Source organism: Culex quinquefasciatus, chromosome 1 (assembly GCF_015732765.1).
Source record: "Culex quinquefasciatus strain JHB chromosome 1, VPISU_Cqui_1.0_pri_paternal, whole genome shotgun sequence".
NCBI classification, from domain to species: domain Eukaryota; kingdom Metazoa; phylum Arthropoda; class Insecta; order Diptera; family Culicidae; genus Culex; species Culex quinquefasciatus.
Window position 1 is genome coordinate 15,528,725 of NC_051861.1, and position 27,518 is coordinate 15,556,242.

At 37.5% G+C, this 27,518-nt stretch overlaps 2 protein-coding genes across 2 annotated transcripts in view; one reads left to right on the forward strand and one right to left on the reverse strand.

The window, feature by feature from the left end:
* Positions 1-27,518, reverse strand: part of LOC6032983 — a 430,596-nt gene that overhangs the window by 35,200 nt on the left and 367,878 nt on the right. Inside the window, exon 4 of the mRNA XM_038265997.1 lies at positions 13,773-14,083. Within this exon, the coding sequence (XP_038121925.1) occupies positions 13,773-14,083 (311 nt within the window). The remainder of the gene's footprint in view (positions 1-13,772; positions 14,084-27,518) is intronic.
* LOC6032982 (hexamerin-1.1) lies at positions 1,108-3,320 on the forward strand. The gene has a single exon (XM_001843442.2). It carries the CDS (start codon positions 1,133-1,135, stop codon positions 3,272-3,274), a length of 2,142 nt encoding a protein of 713 aa, XP_001843494.2. The 5' UTR covers positions 1,108-1,132; the 3' UTR covers positions 3,275-3,320.

Here is a 27,518-nt window from a genome sequence, read left to right on the forward strand (position 1 = left end):
TGAGGTACAAAAATGACCAGTTCTGCCTAAGTTTGTCAAATTCTAATAAAACCAACTCCATAACAATACATCACCCCTTAAAAAGTTGCATAATGGATGTTCACACTTGAATCACGTGCCGGTCCACAAACATAACTTCTTTGCCTCGGGAGTGGGTACCTGTACCGAGAACCGAAAATGTTGAACGTTCGGTGTGATGCAGTGCTGGCAGTGCATCATCGTGCACATTCTGGCCCAACTGAACCACGACACGATTCAACGCCCCGGAGGTTATCAGCAGACCAGAGTTTGCGTTCCGTACTGCTGGCCTCGCATGTACCCTTCCCATCCAGGACACATTATTACGGGCTGGCTCAGGCTGGAGAACATTGAGTGAACATATTTTATTATGCATTAAGGAATAAGCCGATATTTTATTGCCACCTGTCAATGGGAATTTGTGTGGTCCTAGAACATGACCTACCGGGGTTAGTCACCGGTAATGTTTGTACGAGACAATGCGGCCAATAAATGTGCGATTCCGACGCCCAAACTGCTCTCTATCAAAAGAGTACGGTTTCAGAAGAGTAGGGTTACCGACGACGACGACGCTATTGTTACACATACGTTTTCGAGGTGGTTACTCTGTCTCGTATAGTTCAATCAGCTCCAGGCAATTGGCGTTTAGGTAGCTAGAAGCTACCTAATGTGTTGATAAGAAGCGACTGTTGACTATTGTTTGCAGTGAACCGCACTACTCATGCGAGCTAGACTAGAAGCTGGTCCCTTTACGTGGGATTTTTTATCACTTGGGGAGCAATTGAATCCTTTTGTATCAAATTATAAAGTTTTGAAACGCTGACAGTGGAATTCAGAAATCAACTAAAGTCAATTCATGCTAGATACCAATCCCTCCCGAGAGTGTTGATAGTAACAGTGCGGCTATAAATAACGATGTGCTCCAGATCCTCCGAACGCGGAATTATCGCGAACTTTTTCGCAGTTCAGAACAGCAATTGCAGCACCAGTTGGTAACAGCAGCGGTTATCTTTCTCCTGATAGTGGCGCCACAGCATCCTGCACCCAGGTGTTGCTCGTTGGACTATAAAAGGCCCTGGCATCTACCAGGAAAGGTATCACAAGTCGTTTCGACATGAAGGCGATCACACTGGTAGCGTTGGTGGGCCTGGCAGCTCTGGCTGCCGGCTACGTCGTAGTGCCCGAGGACAAGATTACGTACGCTGACAAGGACTTCCTGGTGAAGCAGAAGCAGCTGCTGGAGGTGTTCCAGCACGTGCACCAGCACGAGGTTCACACCGAGCTGTGGGAAGTGTCGAAGGAGTACAAGATTGAGGAACACTACGATCACTACACGAACGTCGAAGCCGTCAAGGAGTTTGTTGAATTCTACAAGCACGGTATGCTGCCGTTCGATGAGATCTTCAGCGTGTTCCACGAGACGCACCGTGAGCAGGCGATCGCTCTGTTCCACGTTTTCTACTACGCCAAGGACTGGGAAACCTTCTACAAGTCGATCGTGTGGGCTCGCTTCCACATGAACGAGGGTATGTTTGTGTACGCCGTCACCGTCGCCATGTTGCACCGCAAGGATATGGCCGGTCTGGAACTGCCGGCCCCGTACGAGATCTACCCATACTACTTCTTCAACACTGAAGTCATCCAGAAGGCTGCTCAGTACAAGATGCAAGGATTCTACGGCATGAAGAAGATCGACGACGTCTACACCGCCATCATCCCAACCAACTACACCGGCTGGTACGTGCACACCAACGAGGACCAGAAGGTTTCGTACTTCACCGAGGACATCGGCCTGAACACGTACTACTACTACTTCCATGCTGACTATCCGTTCTGGATGGGAGGCAAGGAATTCGGACTGTACAAGGACCGTCGCGGTGAAATGTACCTGTACAAACATCAGCAGCTACTCGCCCGTTACTACCTGGAACGCCTGTCGAACGACCTGGGAGTCATCCCGGAGTTCTCCTGGTACAAACCCATCAAAACCGGATACTACCCGAACATGCACTACTACAACGGAGTCAGCTTCCCGTCCCGTGACAACCTCTTCAACGTGTACACCCCGGAGAACTACTTCGAGATTGATGAGCTCATCGACTACGAACACCGCATCCGTGAGGTCATTGATCAGGGTTACATTGTGCTGCCCGACGGAAGCCACGTTGATCTGACCAAACCCGAATCGATCGAGTACCTCGGTAACCTGATCCAGGAAAACCCGGACAGTGTCAACACTCGCTACTACAAGTACGTCGGTGAGATTGCCCGTGTTTTGCTGGGCGCTTCCGTGGAACACTTTGACGACCACAAGGTCATCCCGGGTGCCTTGGAGCACTTTGAGACCTCGATGCGTGACCCGATGTTCTACCAGCTGTACAAGCGCATCACCCACTGGTACTGGGAGTTCAAGGATCACCTGCCGCACTACACCTACGACGAGATCAACTTCCCCGGATTGAAGATCGAATCGGCTGAAGTCGACAAGTTGGTCACTTACTTTGACCGTTACGACGCTGACATTACCAACGCCGTCGATGTGGAGGTCTTTGATGAAGCTTCCATGAAGTCCGCGTCCACGATCAAGAAGTTTGGCAAGATCGCCCACTACCAGGGTGAGGACTTTGTCATCAAGGCTCGCCAGTGGCGTCTGAACCACATGCCCTTCACCGTCAAGCTGAACGTCATGTCCGAGAAGGCCACCAAGGGTATTGTCCGCATGTACCTGGGACCGAAATACGACGCGTACGGCCACGTGTACGGAGTCAACGAGAACCGTGAAAATTTTGTCCTGCTGGATGTGTTCCCGTATGACTTTGTCGTTGGCAAGAACACCATCGTCCGTGACTCGACCAAGTTCCCGCTGTACGTGCAGGACCGCACCAGCTACTTCGAGCTGTACAAGTGGGTTATGGATGCGTACAACGGCGTCAAGAAGTTCCCACTGGACATGACCGAAGCCCACTGCGGATTCCCGTCCCGGCTGATGCTCCCCAAGGGCAAGAAGGGCGGTATGCCGTTCCAGCTGTACTTTATCGTTTCGCCGTACCACGCCCCGTCCACTCCTCAGTACGAGGGCTACGACTACACCCTGAACTGCGGCGTCGGCTCGGGAGCCCGCTACGTCGACTCGCTGCCGTTCGGATATCCGTTCGACCGGCCCATCGACGAGAAGATCTGGTTCACGCCCAATATGTACTACTACGACACCATGATCTACAACAAGAACGAGAAGGAAATCAACGCTGTTCACTAAGGATAAAGTCGGAATAAAGCGAATGTTGTTCATTGTTTGAATTAGAGACTGTTTTGCTTTACTTTTTTACACAACATTAATTTTATTTGCTTGGGCAATACACGCCACTGAGAGCGAGTATTTTCTTGTTTGCAATGTTTGACTCTGCATAAAGCTTTTCATAACTCAAAATGTTCCATTTTCTTAACAATTTCACGTGACAAATCAACAACCCATAGGAAGGCTGATTAAAAAAAAAATATTGAAAAGCTCCATGCTTGAAAAAGGATTTAATAAGAAATGAACATTTGTACAAACATATTTACCAACTCTGTGACAAAAATCATTTAACCCAAAATTCAAAACATACATGACAGCTGCACAATTCATTCCAAAAAGAGACTAAGCGAAGTAATCAAAACTGAAAATAGTCCCGCCAGCAGTTATACAATTTTGGAAGTGCTTTCAATCTGATATTTTGGATTTTTGAATTTCAACTAGGTAGATTGCTCATTTGATTTAACAAAAAAGTTATGTTGAGAAATCTTTTTTTTCTTCCTTTCATAACGGATACAATAAATTTGAGCATATTTTCCCTCCAGACAGAAGGCCGGCTGAAAGGGAAAACGGAGGCCTCAAAACTTTTGTAATATTTATTTCTTTGCATTTTTTTGCATTTACTCAAATATATGGGAAAATGCTCGCACGTGTGCGCGTATGTTCATGTGTGTACACACTTTCCTCGCGAGCAAGTTGAATATTTATTTCTTGTTTAACTTTTCCGGAGCAGCCAAAACTTTTAACTTTTCTGGCAACTCCCATTCCCAGGGCGCTATCAAACCAAGATTAAGTCGTTCTGCCACCGGCGGCGAAGGCAATTTCAATGGTTTTTGATGCCGCGGGACAGTGATTTTGAAATTGAATTTAGTAAAGTTTTGATTCCACGGTATTTTCCATTTCAATAAATTTTCACTGGGATGGACATAATTTTTTTTTCTGTGTGGAGGAACTTCGTTTTCGGAGTGCTTTTGCATGGAAAATGATTTTTTTATTTTATGAATGGAAAACAAATTGCCTATGCTTTATAAAATTTCAATTATCCCCTTTGACATAATCCGTTCACAAGCCACTCGTGATGCTAAACCTCACAGCTTCCGACATCAACATATTTCATAAACACGTTGATCATCCTTAAGCCACCGCATCAGAGTGACTACATAACTTCTAAACCACACTTCAAGCAATCCAATCACTGTGCTTATCCCTCGACACAAACAACACTTGTTTCTTAGTTACTCGAGGAATCATAACCACAAAACCATGCACTCAAACGGGGGAAGTCCGATTTTCGACAAAAACTTTTGGCATTGAGCATCAGGACTGCGGAGTCGGGTCATATTTTAAACGACTTCGACTCCGGCTTTCTGAGATTAGCCGACTACGACTCCGTCAGTTTCAACCGGCCCACCAACTCTAGCTGATATATTTTTTTATGTTTCTAAAGTTCGTTGACTATTATTTTGAAAACATTGACAAAATGGATTATTTATATCATCTCCAAGTGTCATTTTTTTCTCAAGGAAAAAAAGTTCCAATCACAAAACGTAAATAAAGTTTCTAAGTTACAGTATACGTATACGTTATTGAAACAGAAATCAAAAAATATCTCCAGTTTTGAATGTATTTTCAGAAGAACCATTTTGTAGGTTAATTTGGATTTATTTACTGTTTCTCAAGTTTACAATTAATTCTAATAAATTTAAATATTTTATTGTTATTTTTTTGAATGAAGCATTCAAAGAAACCTCGCCTTAATAATCGAGTTAACATGTAAATTAAATTTGCTCACAGTTATCAGAAAATGATGATCATCGGTAATAAGAAAAAAAAATAATAACATCCCCAACATTAAGTCTTAAATTTAACACTGAAAAGAACTTATGCGAGAGTAAGACAATAATTGATCATTGCGTTATTCATGGGATATTCTAATTATCAAAAAATAATCAGCAGTCGTAACCAAATTTGTTTTTAGTTTTTATTGAAAAATGTTACTTAAACTATTGGAAAATTTAAACAAATTTTTCATAATATATTTTGTTATATTTTTTTATTTTGGTAAATATAATTAGAACTATGGGAATTTTTTGACCAATTTTGTCAAGGACATCATTTTGGCCATGAAATAAGGTCTTCAACCAAAACTGTTTTTAAAGTTAAAATTTGAATGATGATTTTTGTAATTATTGATATACCCCTCCCCTCCCACCCTAAGGAAATCAACATTTTTTCGAAAATTTTCTAAGTGAAAATGTTACCCAATTTTACAAAGGACATTATTTTGGTCATAGAATGAGGTCATTATACCAAATCTTCTATGAAAGGTGAAAAATAAAAAAAATGATTTCTAAAATTATTTACGTACCCCCTAAGGATACCATTTATTTGATTGAAAATTTTGAGCGTAACGAAATTTATTATTATTATTTTATATAGCTAGATCTCTCAAACATTTTAGTTACTTGCTCATTTGAATATATTGTCCGGTCTCCGTTAAATTTAATTTTTTTTTCAAGCATTTGAAAATATGTTATATTAAATTGGAACCAAGCATTAATAATAAAATATTAATAATAAGCTAATCATAAAAAAACAAAACCAAAATTAGTTTTTTACTATTGCAAAAAACTTATCTCAGCAAAACTTAATTGAATTATCGGGAACAGTTTTTTCCTCTGTTACCGGAAATTCTTGTTATAATTTTTAATTTAAAGAATAAGTTATTTTTCGAACAAATCTTTGTTTTTATTTTGTGTTATTATAACAGCTAATATGAGTGTTTTAATAACAAATTCTGATCTCCTGACAATAACCGAACTTGAACCTTTCCAGTTATTTCCACCTGCTCGGGCTAGGCTGACATTTATAAGAAGCACAGTGACTATCAAAGTCACCTTGGTTTTTTAAATAACAATTTTAAACGAAAGCTCCATTGATTTTTATAAAACGTGCATGAACATCACGCCATGGCTGAAGGATATTATTATTAGCAAATTATGTACCTGATTTTTTTTCGTGGAAAGGACGCTTAATAGGTCCTTTTCAAATATCCGTGACCTAGAAAATGTTTTACCTAAGGATTTTTGATTTATTTTTATTTTAAATTTGATCCTTGACATTATTAACAGGCTGAGTCTCGCCGTTGCTCTTTGCGAGGCAAGGCCTGCTTCGATTGTGTTTGGCCTGCGTCGTTGTTTCGCGCGGAAGAAAAAGAAGAAAAAAGTGTATTTGAAAGAAGCTGGCCAGTCTCGTCGTTGCTCTTTGCGAGGCAAGGCCTGCTTCGATCGTGTTTGGCCTGCGTCGTTGTTTCGCGCGGAAGAAAAAGAAGAAAAAAGTGTATTTGAAAGAAGCTGGCCAGTCTCGTCGTTGCTCTTTGCGAGGCAAGGCCTGCTTCGATCGTGTTTGGCCTGCGTCGTTGTTTCCACGGGATATTTATATTTATATTTTTCACAGCTTCCTTACATTAACTGCTAACATGTATCTATTCACTATATGATTTATTTATATTTTTCTAATCCTCTATCATACTATTTTCCCATAAAATATACATTTAAATTGCATGAACTAACGATGCTTTAAAAAACAGCAATGGATCGATCTGGAGCATTTGTTTTAAAATTATTGCTATTTTTTACAGCTTCCTGGAATTAATTTCAATTTAGCTGCTGATATGTAAATTTATTTGGATGTTCAAATTATTTTTTTTCGTATTGCTTTCCTTTATATCCTCATTTCCTCATACCATATATGATCAAATTACATAAACTAACGACACTTACTAAAACAGCAAGGGAACCATCAGGAGCATTTGTATTTTAAATGATTATTTATTTACATGTTCATATTATTCCTCATCTTATACCTTTCCTGTAACATACCATCTCCTCATACCATATATCATCAAATTGCTTAAATTAACGAATCTTTCTAAAACAGCATGGGAACCATCTGGAGCATTTAGATTTTAATTTACTGCTATTTTTACAGCTTCCTGGAATCATCTTGATTATATTTAAATTTATTTTATTTACCATATTTATAATATTTATTATTATTATTATTATTACAAAACTATATGCTTATTAGATAATACACTACAGACTAACATTTACACTTACAAACATCCAAATCATGTAATACATTACGCATTCAACCATTTTCATCGGCCCGATGAAATTCCTCTAACCCCATTCCAAACCTCCCAAAATATTCCGTTCACTTTTAAAAGTCGCATGGGTTCCCTGCACTTTTGCCACTAGTGAACAACAAAAACATCCCCTCCCAAATCCCCACGGGACTGTATGGGCGTAGCCTTGGAGCACAGTGTGGAAATTTCCGTTCTTAGATATTTTTGGTTGTACCGGGCAGCAATCAAATTGTCTAAGAATATTGAATTGACCATTGTGGCACCCCCTACAGCGTGGTGCAGACCCGTAATGCTATGCTATGCTATGCTATGCTATGCTATCCTTGACATTATTAACAGGCTATCGTAACCAATAAAACAACAAATTACAAAAAAAAAATCTGTATATTTAAAAGGTGGCGCACGATTTTTCTTGAACATTAAACGAAGTTTGATGAATGATCGTGCGCCTCCATCAAAATGTATAAGAAAAAAGCTAAAATTGTAAAAAAAACATAAATACATAGGAAAATGTTTTCTAGGCCACGGATATTTCGAAATGAGCCCTTAAGCTACCTTTCCAAAAAGAAATTGTGGAGGTACAATGATTTGCAATGATAATCAACTTCCGTCATATGGCATGGGACACATACATTGTGAGAAAATCGAAAAGAAAAAATTTTTACCGGTTGAATAATATTTATAAAAGAGGGCAAAAAATGTTTTTTCAAACAACATCAAAATATCTATGGAAATAGAAGTCTAATCATCTAAAATTCCAAAGTACAGCACCGCAAAAAATAAAATCTCGCAAACATCTAATGTTCGTCAATACTTAAAATTTTTGGAAATTCATGATTGCAAAACAACTGGACAGGTGTATAATGCATTTTGAAACTCTTTTTTTCATTCAAATGATAATACCGTGGACTGTAATTTCTTTTTTGCTTTTTTTTAATTTTTTTCCCCGGCCTTCAACTTTGATCAGAGTCGAGGGACATAAACTTCAAAAAATATTTGCAACAGCCTTAGGTACTTTTCGGTACTGAAGAGATTTGTGACTTTTCAACGTTAATTTGCAACGATATCAAAATAGTTTGCCTAAAGATCAATATATTTAAAATATACGATGATTCAAAATTAGTTGCAACTTTTTTTTGATATTTTGATTTACTTGATTTACTTAAAACTTAAAAGACATCCACAATTGGCGTAAAAGATGACTATGTGTGTATTTCTTTTTCAAAAAGAACTGTTTCAAATTTGGTTAAATTTGAATTGGATGGGTTTATAAATATAGGCAAAAGGAAGCAGTCAAGAATCAATTGAAAGTTGCTGACTACAAAACCAATATTGTTTACTATTTTTTAGCTATAATACTACATACTTGTATAGGAGAGGTTTAACAGGTTATCATTTAGTGATCATAGTTAATCAGTTTTATAATTTGATAGCCTCAGTCAAGATCTTTCGTTTGGGTGTACTAAGCACAATGGAAACTTACAAGAAATTTCAATCCCTTTTGAAGAAACAGTCTGAGCCTGGTATTGCGGTTTTCAAACTTTGCAGCTACGAACAAATAAGAACATAATCTTCAGCAACGTAGCCCAGGGTAGGCTTAGTGTCCACCACTCAAGTTAAACTCCTTCGAAGAGATGCTTCTTTGTCAGTGGAGGTTAGGTCAACGCGGGATTATCCCCTGGGCCTTGGCATTGCGTAGCTAGGTGCTATAACAGAAAAGTAACACTGCATTCTAATAAAACGCTCAAATTAGTTACAACAAAATGGTGTTACAAACGTTTCCGAAAACAAAAGCGGCCACACCACAAACAATAGAGTTCTGCTCCATTGTGTGTATATATTTGTATCTGTAGGCGAACGCCGCCCATTATGAGCTATTGTCGAAACAAACTACAACGAGGACTATTACAATGACAACAATGAACAGTTCGGGGTAATTGGTCAGGTTGATGCGAAAGTGACGGCGAACCCTTCGGATGACAACCGAGCAAGAGACGACAAGCGTGACAGGGTTCCGGTTACTTGTCTTCCGTGGAACGAAACGATAACCGAGACAATGATGGCGAGGAAGACGGCAGGGCTTCAAATTTACATCTGTCAAACAATATAATATTATGACCTTTTTTTATTTTTTAACAGTCATGTTTTTGAAAAAAAAATTAAACTGATTTTCCGTTTATCCTCCCCCACCACTCTTTAATGACACTTTGAAGGACGCACCTTCCACGCCGGGGAAGTCGGCATCATCGTCGTTGAGCTCTACATCTTCCGGGACCTTTGTCTTCTGGTCTCTGGCCTCAGTCACTGGCAAATTTCTCAAGAAGCTCCCTCGGGGACTGTTGCTTGCTGTGGTAGATGCCGGGAATAATTGTGACAGGATAATGATGGGAATTTCATGTCGGCTTCCTTCTCGTGGGGATGAAAGGAAGCTTTCGGACATCAAAAACAGCTCAATCTCGTGGACATCGATTGATGTCCGGGGTTAAGTAATTACACCGGAACGGGAAAAGCAGCCTTCGAGGTTCAACTAGGAAGTCGCAAGCTTTGTTTTGTTTTCACATTTTTGTAAATACCGCAATTTTTACAAAAAAAAAATGTGTGCTTTATTCCCATAAGGCAAACTTATGAGCAATTGCACGAGCTTTATGGTGAAAATATTTTCGAGACTGAAAAATCAAGGCTTACATGTACCGAAATGGCCAAAAACCACAAAAAATTCCCAAAATACCAGCTTTTTCAACAAATTTATTTTTAAAACCGTTGTATCTTGACTAGGATTGGACCAATAAGGAGACTTTAGCATGTTTGGGCTCGTTTAAAAATATTTTGGATTTTTATGAAATTCTGCTGACAGCACCGCAAAAATGTTTTTTTCGCGCAAAAGTCGAGTTAAGGGACATAAACTTCAAAAATTTATTTTTCATCGAAAAAAAAAAAACACTAAAAAAGTTTTGAAAATTCTCTCATTTTCCGTTACTTGACTGTAAAAAAATGGAACATGTTATTTTATGGGAAATTTAATGTACTTTTCGAATCTATATTGACCCAGAAGGGTCATTTTTTCATTTAGAACATTTTTTTAAATTTTTTACTAACTTTGCAGGGATATTTTTTAGAATGTAACAATGTTCTACAAAGTTGTAAAGTAGACAATTACAAAAAATGATGTACAAACATCTTATAAACGTCACGAGTTATCGCGATTTTACAAAAAAAAAAGATTTGAAAAAGTTACTTTTGTGTTTCTCTTTGTTTCGTCCCGCGACAGACACGGGATGACGATGAACGTCCATGGTCGACGACGACCAACTTTTTATAAACTTTTTTTTCGTAAAATCACGATAACTCGTCATGTCAAACCCCTTATGTGTGTTATCAACATTTTTGTAATTGTCTACTCTACAACATTGTAGAACATTATTACACTTTAAAAAATAACCCTGCAAAGTTAGAAAAATCACGATATTCTAAAATGAAAAATTTTGTTTTAAATAAAAAAATGACTCTTCTGGGTCAATGTAGATTCGAAAAGTACATTAAATTTCCCATAAAAATGGATGAATAATAATAAGTCCCTTCAAAACCAAATTTCTATCTCATCACCGTTTCAGGCTGCAAATTATTGAAAAACACCTCTTTTTTCGCATGTTCAAAAATGGAAGGGGTCGTACCGCCCCTCCGTCACGAGATATCAAAAAACGGACCTCGGATTCGTGATCAGGGACAAAAGATACCCCTTAGGACAAAGTTTCACGCAAATCGAAGAGGGGTCGGGGCACTGCTGTGTGAGTTGGCGGAGAATTACCCAAGCATAATTTTTTTTTAATTTTTGGCATTTTTTTGAACTTGAATTTGCAAAAAAAAAAAAATGATAGAACCAAATTTGATTTTTATTCAATTCTGTTTAGTTTTCTCATTGAACTTATCAAGACTTTTTTTGAAATGGCTCTATAATCATACTTAGAGTTGTTTTTTCTTTCTAGAGACCTTGTTTATTTGTTATGCAACAAAAATTGCGATATTATGGAATGAAAATAAACTATTAAAATTTTGGTAAGTTTTTTAACGAAAATTGTTGTTCAATCATTTGAAAATAAGGTATCTGTACCCGCCAAGATCAAAATTGAGTTTTTATTTTTTTTTGCCATGACCAAATTGGATGAAAGTTGAATTGGTACCGTTAAATGTCTCAAATAGAGTTGTGCAAGAAGAATTTGCTTTATTAAAAAAAATCATGTAGACAGCTATGCGTTTATGACCTACAAATAAATTGATAAAGATACAGTCAAGTTCTGCCCAATAAAAAGAAGTTTTGACTTTTCAGAATATGAGAGGTTCGCGTGTTGAGAATAATTTTATTTAAAAATCGACCCAAAAAACAACTGTTGGGTTAAACTCTGGGTATCCAATTGCTCAGCTTATCCTCAAACTACAAGGTAATAAGCGAGTAATCGCCGTTTAATCCTCCTTAATGGCTTGCTTCTGCGAAACAACAACATCAAAGTCAAAGACATCGTCCTTCTACGAAAGCTGTAGGACAATTAACTTTCACTCTTCCCGGGCAGACGGTAATAACAAAATTCATGCCATTTCAATAACAAAAACGTTACTTAATCCACTCTTAGGTGGTTGGCGCCTTCCTCACATTTAAAGGGTGCTATCCAAAATCCTAAAAGTGCGTAAATGACACTTAAGTGCTTATAACTTTTGATAGGGTTGTCAGATCTTCAATGTTTTGGACGCGTTAGAAAGCTCTTTTGAATACCTATCCAACGATAGGTCGCATGAGAGATCCGGACAACGTTTTCATAAACATATCTGAGATCCGGCCCCTAAAAAGCGTATAAATAACACTTAAGTTGATAGAATTGTCAGATCTTCAATGTCTTGGACGCGTTGGAAAGGTCTTTTAAATTGAAAATGTATAGCATGACGGGTTTTCTTACAAAAACCACCCTTTTTACAATCTTCCGGACTTTTGTTAAAATCGTTTTTTAGCATAACTTTTGAAATACTTATCTAAACTGCATAATTTTTAATAGCGACTTATGGGACCCCAAGACGGATCAAATGACGCCAAAACGGACAAAATCGGTTTAGCCAATATCGAGATAATCGAGTGACAATTTTTTGATCAACATCCCACCACACACACAGACATTTGCTCAGAATTTGATTCTGAGGTAATAGGTATACATGAAGGTGGGTCTAGGAGGTCTAATTGAGAAGTTTATTTTTCGAGTGATTTTATAGCCTTTCCTCAGTAATGTGAGGAAGGCAAAACTGTTAAAATAACATAAAGTGTTATGGAATCTTCTTGAAAAATCCAGTTTTGCATAAGAGTTTGATTACAGTTTATGTTATCATAACAAAATTTGTTATTGGTCTGATATTGGTTGAAAGCCAAAACAACATTGGAATAACATTTTTTGTTATGGAAGAATACCTCAAAATGTTATTAATCTGTTATCAAAATAACAGTCCAATAACAAAAAAATCATAACGACGAATAACAAATTTTGTTATAAATAACGTAAAATGTTATTGGCCTAGTATTTTCAAATATCAAAAAATGTTATTCTCAAGTCAGGGTTGTTAAAATATCAAAATATCAGCTCTCAGCAACTACAATTATCTCGCCTGAATATTCATACCTCAAATACAACTGCTCTTCTCTCTTCATTGAAACTCTCAGCGCCGAACATAGCCGAACACTTTTTCGTGTTTACCCACTCGCGATTGACATTTTCCTTTTTTCTCTCATTCACGCTTCCACGAACATCCTACCGCAACAGCGTTTAACCACAAAAGCCGCCACAAAACCAATTTTGCAAACGCAGTTTGAAGGGGCGTCATGCGTGGTCGGCTCCTAATCGCCATCTCGCGTTCTCTCATTGCAGTTTTCGGAGAGATTGAGAGACTCAGCGGTGAGAGCGCATAGTCGAGGAAAAGGGAAGGAGTGATAGAGAGAGAATGGTATCGCTAAGAATCACGAGACACAAGAAGAGATCTCACAAGCTATAGTGACGGCCGCTATACTCTCGGATATTTTTGGTGCAGAGATAATCTATTGATAGCTTTTCTATCACTCTTTTGTAACACTGTTCTCAAGTTATTTCGGTTTGCTCGGGTAGCTTTTATCTGAAGATGACTACAAAGGGTTAAATGTTAGCGTGAACTGGCTAGCAAAAATTTGTGATATTCTTAGCTTCCATCATTTTTTTTTTACTTAATGTGATGGTAAACTAAAATTTTCTCATTTTCTCGGATAAACAAACATGACGTATAGTGCAAAATAACAAAATCGCTTACCACTAGTGAACTGGGCGGCAAGCATAATCCCGCACAGAAAGATGAAATTAAACCAGCCGTAAACAATTTTCCTCCTCTTGGACATAATGGCCTCCGTGTTGACCCCCGTCCTCCTCCTGGACCGTTGTGGGTGGCTGTGCCGTTGTTGTGGTGGGTGCTGCTCCTCTGGCTGCTGTTCCTCTCGAGCGTAAGTCCTGCTGCTGCTGGCTCTTCTTCTAGTCGCTGCTGTGAGGAAAATCGTGCCACGGAAAATGCTTCCAGTAGAGGAGCACGCTGAAGACGGCGACGGTGTCGAGGAGGAAGTTGAAGTCCTGCAAGGGAGAGGTGAGAAAATAATTTCATCAAATTATTGCTTATTAAATTTGATAGCCGCCATTTTGTGGGCGGCCATTTTTTTTTTCAAGTGCTAAGTGGGGGCGCTAATTTGATTGCGTGTTGTCCTTTTTTTGCTTCTCTAAAACAATTTCCGCTCAAACTTTTCGCGATACACATCTTGTCTCCCTAATCCGGAAGGCTGTCTGTGGCACATGTTTCGGAAAGTTTTGAGCAAAGTGAAGTGTTTTATCATAAAAATGCAAATTTTCGAGGGTTGCCTAGGGAGATGATGATTAATCACTGGATCTGTCTGACACTGAGAGACTGAGAGGGGAGGAAAAGCCAGTCGGGAAAACAGTGACATTTCACTTGCTGGGCACAAACATTTGATGGTGCAGTGGAGGGGTTTGACACGTGGCAAGAAGTAATTAAGCGTTGGGAGAAGCTTTTGAGAGGAAGGATAAAGTTTGTTAATTTATCAAAGTGAAAAGATTAACTGAATGATTAATATGAAAAATGTTTTTAATTGCTTTTACTGCATACTTCATTTCGAATGTATAACGTAATATAGAAAATAAACCTTTTTTCAGTCCAGTGTCCTCCTTCAACAAAAATCTTCGTTGTATCTATATAACAGTGAACAATTTAACGATTCCAATGTTCATCTGTTGGTATGATAGTAATTCAAAGTTGAGCATCCAGAACAGTACTTCTAGAATCAATTTGAAAATTTGAGCACTTCCAATCAGACGAAATTTTAGAAAAATAACTGTTTTTAACTCTCGAAACAACATTTGAACAGCCTGCACTAAATTAAGTTGAGGCTCACCATCAGAAATTCCATGTCAGCATTCCTCAATCAAAAGTACCGATGCAAAGGAGGGCGGAAAGCCCTCAGGAAAACACTCCCCACATAAGGTGATAATGATATTGGCGTTTGTAGTTCGTTTTTCCACCCCACAGTAGTGAAAGAACCCTCGCCGAAGTACATTGTTTATCATGTTTATTCACTCAACATCTCTGTTTTTACGACCAACCCGCCCCATAATCCGACGATGCCACCCTCCAAGAGCACGCCAGAATGAAGAGATTTTTCATAGACAGAAGGAGCACTCCCTGCTGCGGGCAGGTCAGGACAGCGACCAGGTCGGGACGATGCTGCGCCAGACACGAGGGTTTAAATATTTATGAATTCCCATAACCTGCACACCACGGGCCATAAACATCGATATCGAGAATGTAATCTCCCCGAGGCAAATGATTCCTGCCGGAGAGTCGGTCTGTCGAAGGCTGGCTGGCTAGTGTTTTGTTTTTCTTTGTTTTATTTTGGACTGGTTTGTTCTGGGTGCAGGGTTGAAGGAGGTATTTTTTCTGTAATCAATTGACAAATATTTACCAATATAATTCTAAAACATCATTTTCACAAAATTATCTTCTAAATGTCAAATTGGTTATCTAATCAATGAGTTTTTTTTGAAATATTATTCCCATTTCAACAAATTTCATTTCCGATTTCACTCCTTGTAAATCCACGCTGAATCCTTCAACTTCCAGCAGTCAGTCATCACTTTATCAAACCACCCCAAGTCCATTGCGAGGGTGGGACCCAGGATGAAAGAATACAGCTATCACCACTCACCAACACTGGCCCTTGCTCTGCTGGACCATGTCCCCCACCATATAGCAGTATAGCAACGCTACTCGATTGGCTTTTCAACCACATCCTGCCCGGTTACACCTCAGGGCCTCTGGGAACCGTCCTGGCCGCCACCACAACACCAGCCGAACCTGTCAGTATCAATGGCAGAGCCACCAGCAACCTGTGCGAACGGGAGCCCTTTTGGAAAGTGAACAAATTTTATTACATCTTTCTCGGCACCTTCACATATTTGTACATCAATTCTCAGCTTTCGGTTTATTACTCCCGAGGGCCAAAGGAACCATGTCTGGGCTGGCCGGGACAGTGCCCTGTTACGTTTTCGAACGGTGCCAGTTATGGAAGAGGTGAGGTTCTATCAAATGGTGAAATTCCAAATGGGTTCACGAAAATAATGATTCATATTTTAATATTTGAGCAAAGATGAATTTAGATTATTTGATTGAAATTATAAAATGAACACAAATATCATACAATAAAATTTGCATAATTACACATAAAAGAGCATAATAAATTCCTGGAAAAAAATGGTGTTTGGAGGAAAGTTGTTTTAAATTTAAATAAGGTTCTACTTCTCAGAAATGTAAAAAGTAAAAACAGTTGTTTTTCCCATACAATTTGACGGTTTTCCAGAAAAACTTCAAGCAATTTGAGGGAGGGTGGTCAGAATGAGCTCAAATTCGGAATTTAGTCAGTGATGGGCCAATCCCGGATTAACATTAATATTATCATTTCAGCAAACAACAACAACAAATCTTAAAATGTATATTGAAAGAAGGGTAGGCCACACAATTTTCACCATATTTTTGGCTTACGGTCATCCCACATATTCGGAAAACTATTGTAATAATTTGTCAATCGCAAACAAAATGCATCTTTTCTGGTGACCCTTCTATTTTTAGGACCTTTATTTGGACTTTATCTTGCTATTTCACTAGTAAAAGTAGTACTTTTAAAACAACAAACTGCATTTCAAGACTAATTCATTCTGAGCAGCAAAACACTGCCTCCAAATTGCCTGTTCCATGATTGTGGGATGTTATTGAACCTCCCATAATTGTGGAACAATTGAATTTTCCTGATATTTTCAAAAAAAAAAAATCATTCATAAAACATAACTAAGCTTGAGTTTCGTTGGTTTCAGTGTGTGAAGTCATAATTTTGTAAAAAGTATGTTCTCCTGGAGAGAACCAAAGTTTGTTTTCATCTGTTAGAAATAAGTGTTTTCGAATTTGTGGATTTCGTGGGTCAATGTTATTCTTTCAAAATTTTAAATAAAACGTAAAAAAATACAGTCGGTCAAAACATCTCAAAGATCTCAAGAAAAGCTTTCTCATGGAGGTAAAAGCAAATCATTATGTTCAATTATCGATTTGCTATGATTTTTTGAACGTTGGCCGATCTGTAAACTATTCCGAATATGAGGGATGACTGTATATTGTATATTTGTATATTTTATTATCAAAACAAGGTGGCCGATACAACAAAGGCGCAAATTTGATACGTGAATGGTTCGATTCTCGTTACCGGCACTTTTTTATTGGTGGTGAAAATGAACCCATGAGAAAAATGCTCCTGCCAATCTCAGGATATATCTTCGGTGTCGGTCCATAGTAGAGCAATTCTAGCTCAAATCAGGAATTTTGCTGGTACTTTTGTACCCGACTCTCTCCGATTTCAATGAAACTTTGCAGACATGTTATACTAGGCCTATATAAGCCATTTTTGTGTATATGGAGCCAATAGTACTTGAAAATAACATTTGAGAAGGGCCTAAGGTATTTAAATATATTTGTATTTTGCAATTTAAAAATTACTGTATCTCGAAGCCGTTGCATCATATCAAAAGGTGGTTTCTAAGTGTAAATATAGGTTTTCGGTGCCCTCTCCCCGTGCCATACCTTCACACTTAGGAGACCCGGGAGGCGGAGTCTTGTCGCAAAAAAAAGAACGATACACGCCTGTGGATCCGTTGACGAAACCGCAAGGTTTAAGAGGGCCACATTATAAGGTGTTACGTCGATTCCATTCCGGTTTGTTGGTGGTTTTTGGCAATTTCTATATGACAGACATGGTTTTTCTGTCTCGTAAATATTTTAACCGAAAAGCTCGTCCCATTTCCCATAAGTTTGCCTTTGACAGAAACTGTCAAAGACAAACTTGTAGGAAATTGAACGGGCTTTCTGAAAAAATACACTGATACAAAAATACACGCCACTTCTATGATATTTTTCAGTTTTTAAGTTTAAAAGTTAAATTTGATGGTAATGTCACAATTTTTTTTCGCTTAAAATTTTTGAGGAAATAGCCTAAGATGTTACAAAAAGACTCACGTAAAATTCAGGATGGTATGTCTCTCCTAAAAAAATACAAAAATCATTTACTACAACTGTTTTTGAAAAGTGGTCTACACGTCGAAATTTTCAAAAACTGGTTGTAGGAATCAACTCCCCAGACAATTTTACATAAAAGTCTCCATATTTACCATTGCCCTAAGTCCAATCCTTGGGAAGATACAGCGGTTTTAAAAATAAAAATGTTGAAAAAATAGGTTGATTGGTGGTTTTTTGGCAATTTCTATATGACAGACTTTGTTTTTCAGTCTCGTAAAGAAATTTACCGGAAATCTCGTCCAATTTCCCATAAGTTTGTTTATGTTTGTTTATGGGTCTCGTGGCGCAGGGGTAGCGGCTTCGGCTGCCGATCCCGATGATGCTATGAGACGCGGGTTCGATTCCCGCCTTATCCACTGAGCTTCTATCGGATGGTGAAGTAAAACGTCGGTCCCGGTTTCTCCTGTCTCGTCAGAGGCGCTGGAGCAGAAATCCCACGTTAGAGGAAGGCCATGCCCGGGGGGCGTAGTGCCAATAGTTTCGTTTTTGTTTATGACAGTTTCTGTCAAAGGCAAACTTATGGGAAATGGGACGAGCTTTCCGGTAAAAATATTTACGAGGCAGAAAAACCAAGTCTGTCATATAGAAATTGCAAAAACACCAAAAACCGCTGTATCTTCCCAAGGATTTGACTTAGGACAATGATCAATATGGAGACTTTTATGAAAAATTGTCTGGGGAATCGATTCTGAAAAATTTTGACGTTTAGACCACTTTTCAAGAAAAACAGTTGTGGTAACTGATTTTTGTATTTTTTTAGGAGAGACCATCCTGCATTTTCGTGAGTCTTTTTGTAACATCTTAGACTATTTCCTCAAAAATTTTGAGCGAAAAAAATCGTGACTTCACCATCAAATTTAACTTTTAAACATAAAAACTGAAAAATCTTATAGAAGTGGCGTGTATTTTTTTTCCAGTGTATGTTTTCAGAAAGCCTATCATATTTCCTACAAGTTTGTCTTTGACCACTTTTTGATACGATGCAACGGCTTCGAGATACAGTAATTTTTAAATTGCAAAATACAAAAATATTTAAATACCTTACGCCCTTCTCAAATGTTATTTTCGAGTACTATTGGCTCCATATACACGCGCGTAAACAAAAAAAACCCGGCCTTTGAGGTTATGTAAAAATCACTCTTTTTAGAAGCTACAAAAAAACTTTTACATTGCATAACTTTAAAAGTACTTCACTAAACAGAATAAAATTTAATATGGTTACATGCATATCGCCCGGTTGCCACATTGGTTAAGCAGTGTCTGCGTCTCTTCTGAAAAAAGTCTGTATTAATTATGTCTTGAGTACATCATTTTGCCTCGACAAAGATTTACACGAGCTTTTGACTGAAATATACAACTCATAAGACATTGTTTATTAAGACAAGGGGACAGCATGCAATTCTATTATGCACCTAATGTTGGCATATCAGCACTTTCAAATTCAATTAAAGCCCCCTTTCTCCTTTATTTTGGAGATTTGGTCAAAAAAGAATTGAAAATTGCTGTTCTAAAAAAAACAATAATTATAAAATAAATTAATAAAAAATTAAAATAATAATTTCAAAAAAATTATAAAAAAAAACTCTTAAATTAATTTGAAAATACAACCTAAAATACAACATGAATGTGAGGAAGGCACCAACAACAAGGTGGATTAAATAACGTTTTTCTGATTTAATTCACATGAAAGTTTTTGCAAAAAATATATTACGTGTGGCATAACAAATTTCGAAATAAATTTGTAACATATTGAGAGCAATTGCTCTCAACTTTCCGATAAAAGTACTTAAAAGTTGCGGTCATGAAGGCCTTAATAAACTTTTCAGCACTGTTATCAATCGTGATGATAGGTAGGCCATTTCGTCATTACAAGAGATGAACTTTTTTGCTATTCTTGCTGGATTTTAAGACCCACCACATTGAAACAGCACGGTGAACGTTTCTGGACTCTGAAAACTCTCACTGCATTATCCAGAGTGCCCAGTAGTGCGCACGGCCAATGGGTTGCTTGAAGCTCCCATCCCTCCTCCGACAACAACACTGGGAAATGGTGTGAAATTTTCCACATTGCCCCTTGTCTCCTGCTGTGAAAGGGGTAATATTGTACGTGTGGCCAAGCAAACGGTTCCTCCGGGTTTGGTCCCGGGATGTTTGTGTGGTCCGACAAATGGTGCCAAAACCAGAATCATCCTACCGGTAGGAGCTTTTTGGACAGGGGCTAGAAGTCTAATCCGATGAAGCTGGTCAGTAAGAATAGAACCAGTTTTGCGGGTGGAAGTAAATTGAGCATTGTGTGGCCAATTCAATGGATTGTAGCTAGTTTGTTACAGGTTTGAAAGTTACTTTTGAACCTAACAACTATACAAGGACGTGACTTTTAAGACTTCATTGAAAGCCTTTAGTCATCAATATGCTAACCAACATTAAAAAAAGGAAAGACTCCCTCAAAACCGCAATTAGGCGGTCTCGTTAATTTTTATTCCCACAATCAAGTGAATGTCGTTCCCAGGCAAAAAAAAAAAACGACAGAACCCCAGAACAACAGCGAAACAAGCTCATTGCTTGGAATTTGCAGCCACCACCCTGCGGCGTTAAGCTGAATCAACTCGCAGAAAAGCCGATTTTCCAAACCAACTCTTTGAAGTTACTCACGACACGACAAACGGCGCTATCTTTGCGCTCTTTTTTAGCACTCTTGAAAGGAGCCCATTATTACAAGTGGAAGAAAACAACAACAACAACAAAGTGGCAGCGCCCCCAGGCAGTGACCTCATTTGAGAGGGGTGGCTCATTTGGAGATAATTTTTACTGCCTTTTCTTGTGGCTTGCGGTTTTCTCTTCCCCTCTCGCAACCGACCAAAGATCATCGCCATCATTAGCAGTAAAGCTGGCGACGAGGCATCATCAACGGCTTCGGAAGCTTCATTATCCCTTTTGAGCTGAATTTTGACCCAGTTTTTGTGCATGATGAAGAATTTGTTGGCAAGCGAAATCAATTTCGTATTTAAAAAAAAATCCACGAAACCTTTTTTTGTTATATTGAAACATTTTTATTTTGCCAAAATATTTGCTGAGAAATTCGTAGGCATTCATTATTATATTAAGGTCGCAGATGGTGTCATTCACTCTTGGGGCAATTACGGTCATTGATGGTTCTGAATTCAGGGTCAAGAAATAGTAAATTGAAACGAAAAATTTATCACGATGTGTAGAATGTTCTACAAACAATACAAAAAAACATTTTTTTATTGATAGATTCTGAATCAATATTTGAATGCTTTTCTGTAACAAACATGGCCGCCAAATGGCCGACCGGGAATGATACTTTTCAGATACTTAGTTGTATCACAAGTAATTGAACTGAACATCTGCTTTTCAAGGCCGTTACAAATATTGCTCTAGGTTCATGTTGCCCTTCAAAACTTGTATGTAAAACTAGTTTGCCTCAAAATGCAATGGACAAAACTTCATTTTTGAAATAGATATAGAAATACATTCAACTTTAGACAATTCAAAAATTCAAGGGCGTACAAATTTTAGGGAACAAAATAATTGAATACTAAAATGTATGAGCAATTCTCTCAGATTTCGGTCATTCGATTTTTTTTGTATTTTTTTATCCGGCTGAAGCTTTTATGGTGCTTTTTTATGCACAAAGAAACCATTTTGCGTCATTAGTTTATCCATACAATTTTCCATACAAATTTGGTAGGGGAACGGCATCTAATTCCAGCGTGCCTCTAATGTTGGCAGGTCAGAACTTTGACATTCAATTAAAGCTAATTAAAAGCGTTTTCAACTGAAATCGAGTGATACATAGCTCAATGAGAAGCGAGCAAGCAAGTTTCTATCGAAAGTTTTGCAAAATTAGTTGTTTAAATAGTGAAAATCAGCAAATTGGATGGAATTAGGAGCGAGTGCTCAACCTGCCAAACATACGAGAATTTCCCCTAGTATCTTTTGTAGGAATTTTTTGAACGATTTGGTGTCTTCGGCAAAGTTGTAGGTATGGATAAGGCTACACAGAAAAAAATGAAACACGGTAAAAACAATGTTGTTGATTTTTAATTTAACTTTTGTCTTTAAAACTTAATTTGCAAAAATACATAATTTTTATATTTTTTATTTGTAGATATGTATTTAAAAATTACTGTATCTCGAAGCCGTTGCATCATATCAAAAGGTGGTTTCTAAGTGTAAATATAGGTTTTCGGTGCCCTCTCCCCGTGCCATACCTTCACACTTAGGAGACCCGGGAGGCGGAGTCTTGTCGCAAAAAAAAGAACGATACACGCCTGTGGATCCGTTGACGAAACCGCAAGGTTTAAGAGGGCCACATTATAAGGTGTTACGTCGATTCCATTCCGGTTTGTTGGTGGTTTTTGGCAATTTCTATATGACAGACATGGTTTTTCTGTCTCGTAAATATTTTAACCGAAAAGCTCGTCCCATTTCCCATAAGTTTGCCTTTGACAGAAACTGTCAAAGACAAACTTGTAGGAAATTGAACGGGCTTTCTGAAAAAATACACTGATACAAAAATACACGCCACTTCTATGATATTTTTCAGTTTTTAAGTTTAAAAGTTAAATTTGATGGTAATGTCACAATTTTTTTTCGCTTAAAATTTTTGAGGAAATAGCCTAAGATGTTACAAAAAGACTCACGTAAAATTCAGGATGGTATGTCTCTCCTAAAAAAATACAAAAATCATTTACTACAACTGTTTTTGAAAAGTGGTCTACACGTCGAAATTTTCAAAAACTGGTTGTAGGAATCAACTCCCCAGACAATTTTACATAAAAGTCTCCATATTTACCATTGCCCTAAGTCCAATCCTTGGGAAGATACAGCGGTTTTAAAAATAAAAATGTTGAAAAAATAGGTTGATTGGTGGTTTTTTGGCAATTTCTATATGACAGACTTTGTTTTTCAGTCTCGTAAAGAAATTTACCGGAAATCTCGTCCAATTTCCCATAAGTTTGTTTATGTTTGTTTATGGGTCTCGTGGCGCAGGGGTAGCGGCTTCGGCTGCCGATCCCGATGATGCTATGAGACGCGGGTTCGATTCCCGCCTTATCCACTGAGCTTCTATCGGATGGTGAAGTAAAACGTCGGTCCCGGTTTCTCCTGTCTCGTCAGAGGCGCTGGAGCAGAAATCCCACGTTAGAGGAAGGCCATGCCCGGGGGGCGTAGTGCCAATAGTTTCGTTTTTGTTTATGACAGTTTCTGTCAAAGGCAAACTTATGGGAAATGGGACGAGCTTTCCGGTAAAAATATTTACGAGGCAGAAAAACCAAGTCTGTCATATAGAAATTGCAAAAAAACACCAAAAAACCGCTGTATCTTCCCAAGGATTTGACTTAGGACAATGATCAATATGGAGACTTTTATGAAAAATTGTCTGGGGAATCGATTCTGAAAAATTTTGACGTTTAGACCACTTTTCAAGAAAAACAGTTGTGGTAACTGATTTTTGTATTTTTTTAGGAGAGACCATCCTGCATTTTCGTGAGTCTTTTTGTAACATCTTAGACTATTTCCTCAAAAATTTTGAGCGAAAAAAATCGTGACTTCACCATCAAATTTAACTTTTAAACATGCCAAACATACGAGAATTTCCCCTAGTATCTTTTGTAGGAATTTTTTGAACGATTTGGTGTCTTCGGCAAAGTTGTAGGTATGGATAAGGCTACACAGAAAAAAATGAAACACGGTAAAAACAATGTTGTTGATTTTTAATTTAACTTTTGTCTTTAAAACTTAATTTGCAAAAATACATAATTTTTATATTTTTTATTTGTAGATATGTTATAGGGGACATTAAATACCAACTTTACAGCAATTTCCAAGTTGTTCAAAAAATCTTTGATTGAGTTATGAATTTTTAAATCAATACTGAATTAAAAAAAAAACTCCCCGCCATCAACCGATTTCAGCTGTCTTATACGCAAATGAAAGGTGTTTAATCGGCCTTTCAAAAAAAAATACTAAAAAGGTTTAAAAATCTAGCCTAACATATGAAAAGGTCGTATGAAACTTCAAAATGCCGTTTTGGCGGTATCTGGACCAAAGAGCCTACATCCAGAAAGCACGGTTCGGTAGTAAAATGGTACTGTGTGCGGACGGAGAGCATAAATCCCGAAATTACCGAGAGTACTTTACTCATGGGTTCATTTCCCAAAAAAGTTCATCTGTCAAAAAAAAAGTACCGATGCCGAGACTTGAACCCAAGACCATCGGTGTATTGAACTGAGCCTTTGCCGCATGGGCCACCATGGTTCGATGACTAAGTGGCGGTCATTTGTCCATATAAGCCACTCAAAAGGATGAACTGTTTCAATGAATGAATGAACACGTGAGAGGTCTATACTCTCGCAACCCGAGCATGGGTAAATAACAAGGGAAATGCATAATAATACCTTTCTCTGGTATCAATACCAAATTTTGGTATTCCTGGACCCTTTAAAATTTGTCTTGAGGATTATGCAAGAGCAAAATGTGGTATCATACCAATTTAAGGTATTGTTTTGATATTGCGAAATTGCAGAATTTGTCAATGGTCGAACACCACATTTTGGTATTATTTTGGTATTAAAGTGTTTTATCAAATTCCTCTGAAACTATGTGAAAATTTTGACCAATTTTGACAAAATAATTAATTTTGCACTAAAATGATGTCTCAAAGCGAATGCTTTCATTGAAAACCGGAAATTTCGAACTTGATTTTATACATTTTTGATATACCCCCAACAGAAATGACTTGAAATTGTGGAAAATTTTCTAAGTCAGGATGGCACATTTTGGTATTATTTTGGTATTAAAGTGTTTTATCAAATTCCTCTGAAACTATGTGAAAATTTTGACCAATTTTGACAAAATAATTAATTTTGCACTAGAATGATGTTTCGAAGCGAATGCTTTCATTGAAAACCGGAAATTTCAAACTTGATTTTAAACATTTTTGAAATACCCCCTACAGAAATGACTTGAAATTGTGGAAAATTTTCTAAGTCAGGATGGCACATTTTGGTATTGAAAGGTTTCATCAATTTTCTCTGAAACTATGGGATTTTTTTTTACCAATTTGGACAAGATAATAAATTTTGCGCTAAAATGACTTGAAAAAAAAAACCAAATACTTTGAAAAACGAGTCAATCGAAAGATTATTGAATTTTGGTGAATTTCAATCCAGTTTGATTTTAATAACACTTATTTTTCAATCTTGTTATTTTTCAGAATCTTCAAGAACTTCATGCACTGGCCGTTCATCAATGACAAATGCATTCGGTGTGGTGAAAAATATCACTAAGAACAACATGGAATCATCAGGTGAGTAGATTTGGCTGTTGCATATGGATCATTTCCGTTTTTTCACTAACTGCAACTGCTTCACTAAAAATGGTATGAAAATAGCAAATTTTGGTATTACTTGTGCAAATACCAGCGACCAAAATGTGATCTTGGTTGCCCAGTAATAGATGGTAAAATACCATGAAATCATACCAAAATCATGTATGTGGAAGACCACAGGAATACCAAAATCTGATTTTTCAAGGGCGCGGGAATACCTAAAATTAAAACCATGCCAATACCAAGTATTGGTATTCAAGCAATGTTCAAGAATCCAGAAGACCTCAACTTGGTATTGAAATGGTTCTATTTTGAGGTATTATTTTACCCTTGGAATAACATGGTTTGGTATTGTTGTGCCCTTCCACATACAAGACTTTGGTATGATTTCATGGTATTTTACCATCTATTACTGGGCAACCAAGGGCACATTTTGGTCGCTGTTATTTGCCCAAGTAATACCAAAATTTGGTATTCCCGTGTTATTTACCCCTGCTCGGGAAATTGTACTATCCTCACGTTTTTTTTTTCGGGAGGACTATCCCCTCGGACTTTAACTTTGGGTGTAAGTCTGGGAATATTTTTATCGGATTCCTCGGACAATTTTACGTAACATTCTGAAAAATGGGAGGAGTTCATTAACAGGATTCCGAGATATAATGTTTTGAAAATAAAAACCGTGTAATTCTACGCGCCGCGCGCAAAAACGGGAAATTGACGATGTCAGCAAAACGTCGTGGTTGTGTACCAAAAGTTGCGTATTTTAATTACGAAAATTTGATGAATGGATGGTGGTTCGAGTGTGTTACGTGAAATTAAGTGCGGTAATTCATTTTTAACACCCCCTCTCGTAAACCAAACCTGCCCGGGCAGACGGTAATAACAAAATTAATAATATTTCAATAACAAATCCTGTTAAAATAACAAAAAGTGTTATTATTTTATCCTGAAGTTCAACTTCAAGAAGAAAAAATAATAACAGTTTCTGATAAAATAACAAAATTTGGTATTGAAGTGATATTATATTGAAAATGTTTAATAACACGCTAATAAGAGCAAATGTTATACATTTCAAAAACTCTCCTAATAACAAAATTTGTTATTCGTTTGGTATACTGACTTAGAAATAAAAAAAAAGTTTCTAAGTGTCCATAACACAATCTGTTATTATTTTTTCTTTTGTTAAATATGTTAAGATCTTTGGGATAATTTTGTCTAATCCCGTCGGGGTCCTTCAGCTTAAATTATTCTAAAAAGTTGAAATTTTGAAAAATGATTTTTTTTAATTATTTGATATACCCCCTAAGGGACTTTGCTAAAATTGGCAAGAACTATGGGATAATTTTTACCAATTTCGTCAGTGTCATTATTTTGGCCGTGAAATGGAGTCCTTAAGCTTAAATTATTCTAAAAATTTGAAATTTTGAAACTTGATTTTTTTTATTGTTTGATATACCCCCTAAGGGACTTTGCTAAAATTGGCTAGAACTATGAAATAATTTTGACCAATTTCATCGGGGTCATTTATTTCACCATGAAATGGGGTTTCAAGCTAAAATTAATCCGATAAAATTAACTTTTGAGAGTTCATTTTTTTTATTTTGTTATATTCCATAATGGAATTGATTTATTTATTGAGAATTTTTGAAGTGTGAATAACAAAAACTGTTATTATTTTCACAGAGCCAGGAAGTCGGAGCTGACGTTGAAGTTCGAGCTGGAGTGAGACCTCGGAGACTGCATCGGATTCAGCTAATTTTCAGCAACTTTCACTTGGAGTCGGAATCTGTGAAGTCGGGTATTTTTGGATAGCTGAAGTCGGCGTTGACGTCATATCCTGCATCCAGAGTCGGAGTAGTCTTCAAAGTATGGATTCAAAGTCGCTTGGAGGTACCCGACTCAGCAGCCCTGACTAGTACAGAGGAGTTATGGCAACTGCAGGTTTATCTGCAAATTACAAATAAACCAAAACAATAACTTTTTTTGTTGTGGAGACATACCAGTTCAATAACATTTTTTGTTATCAT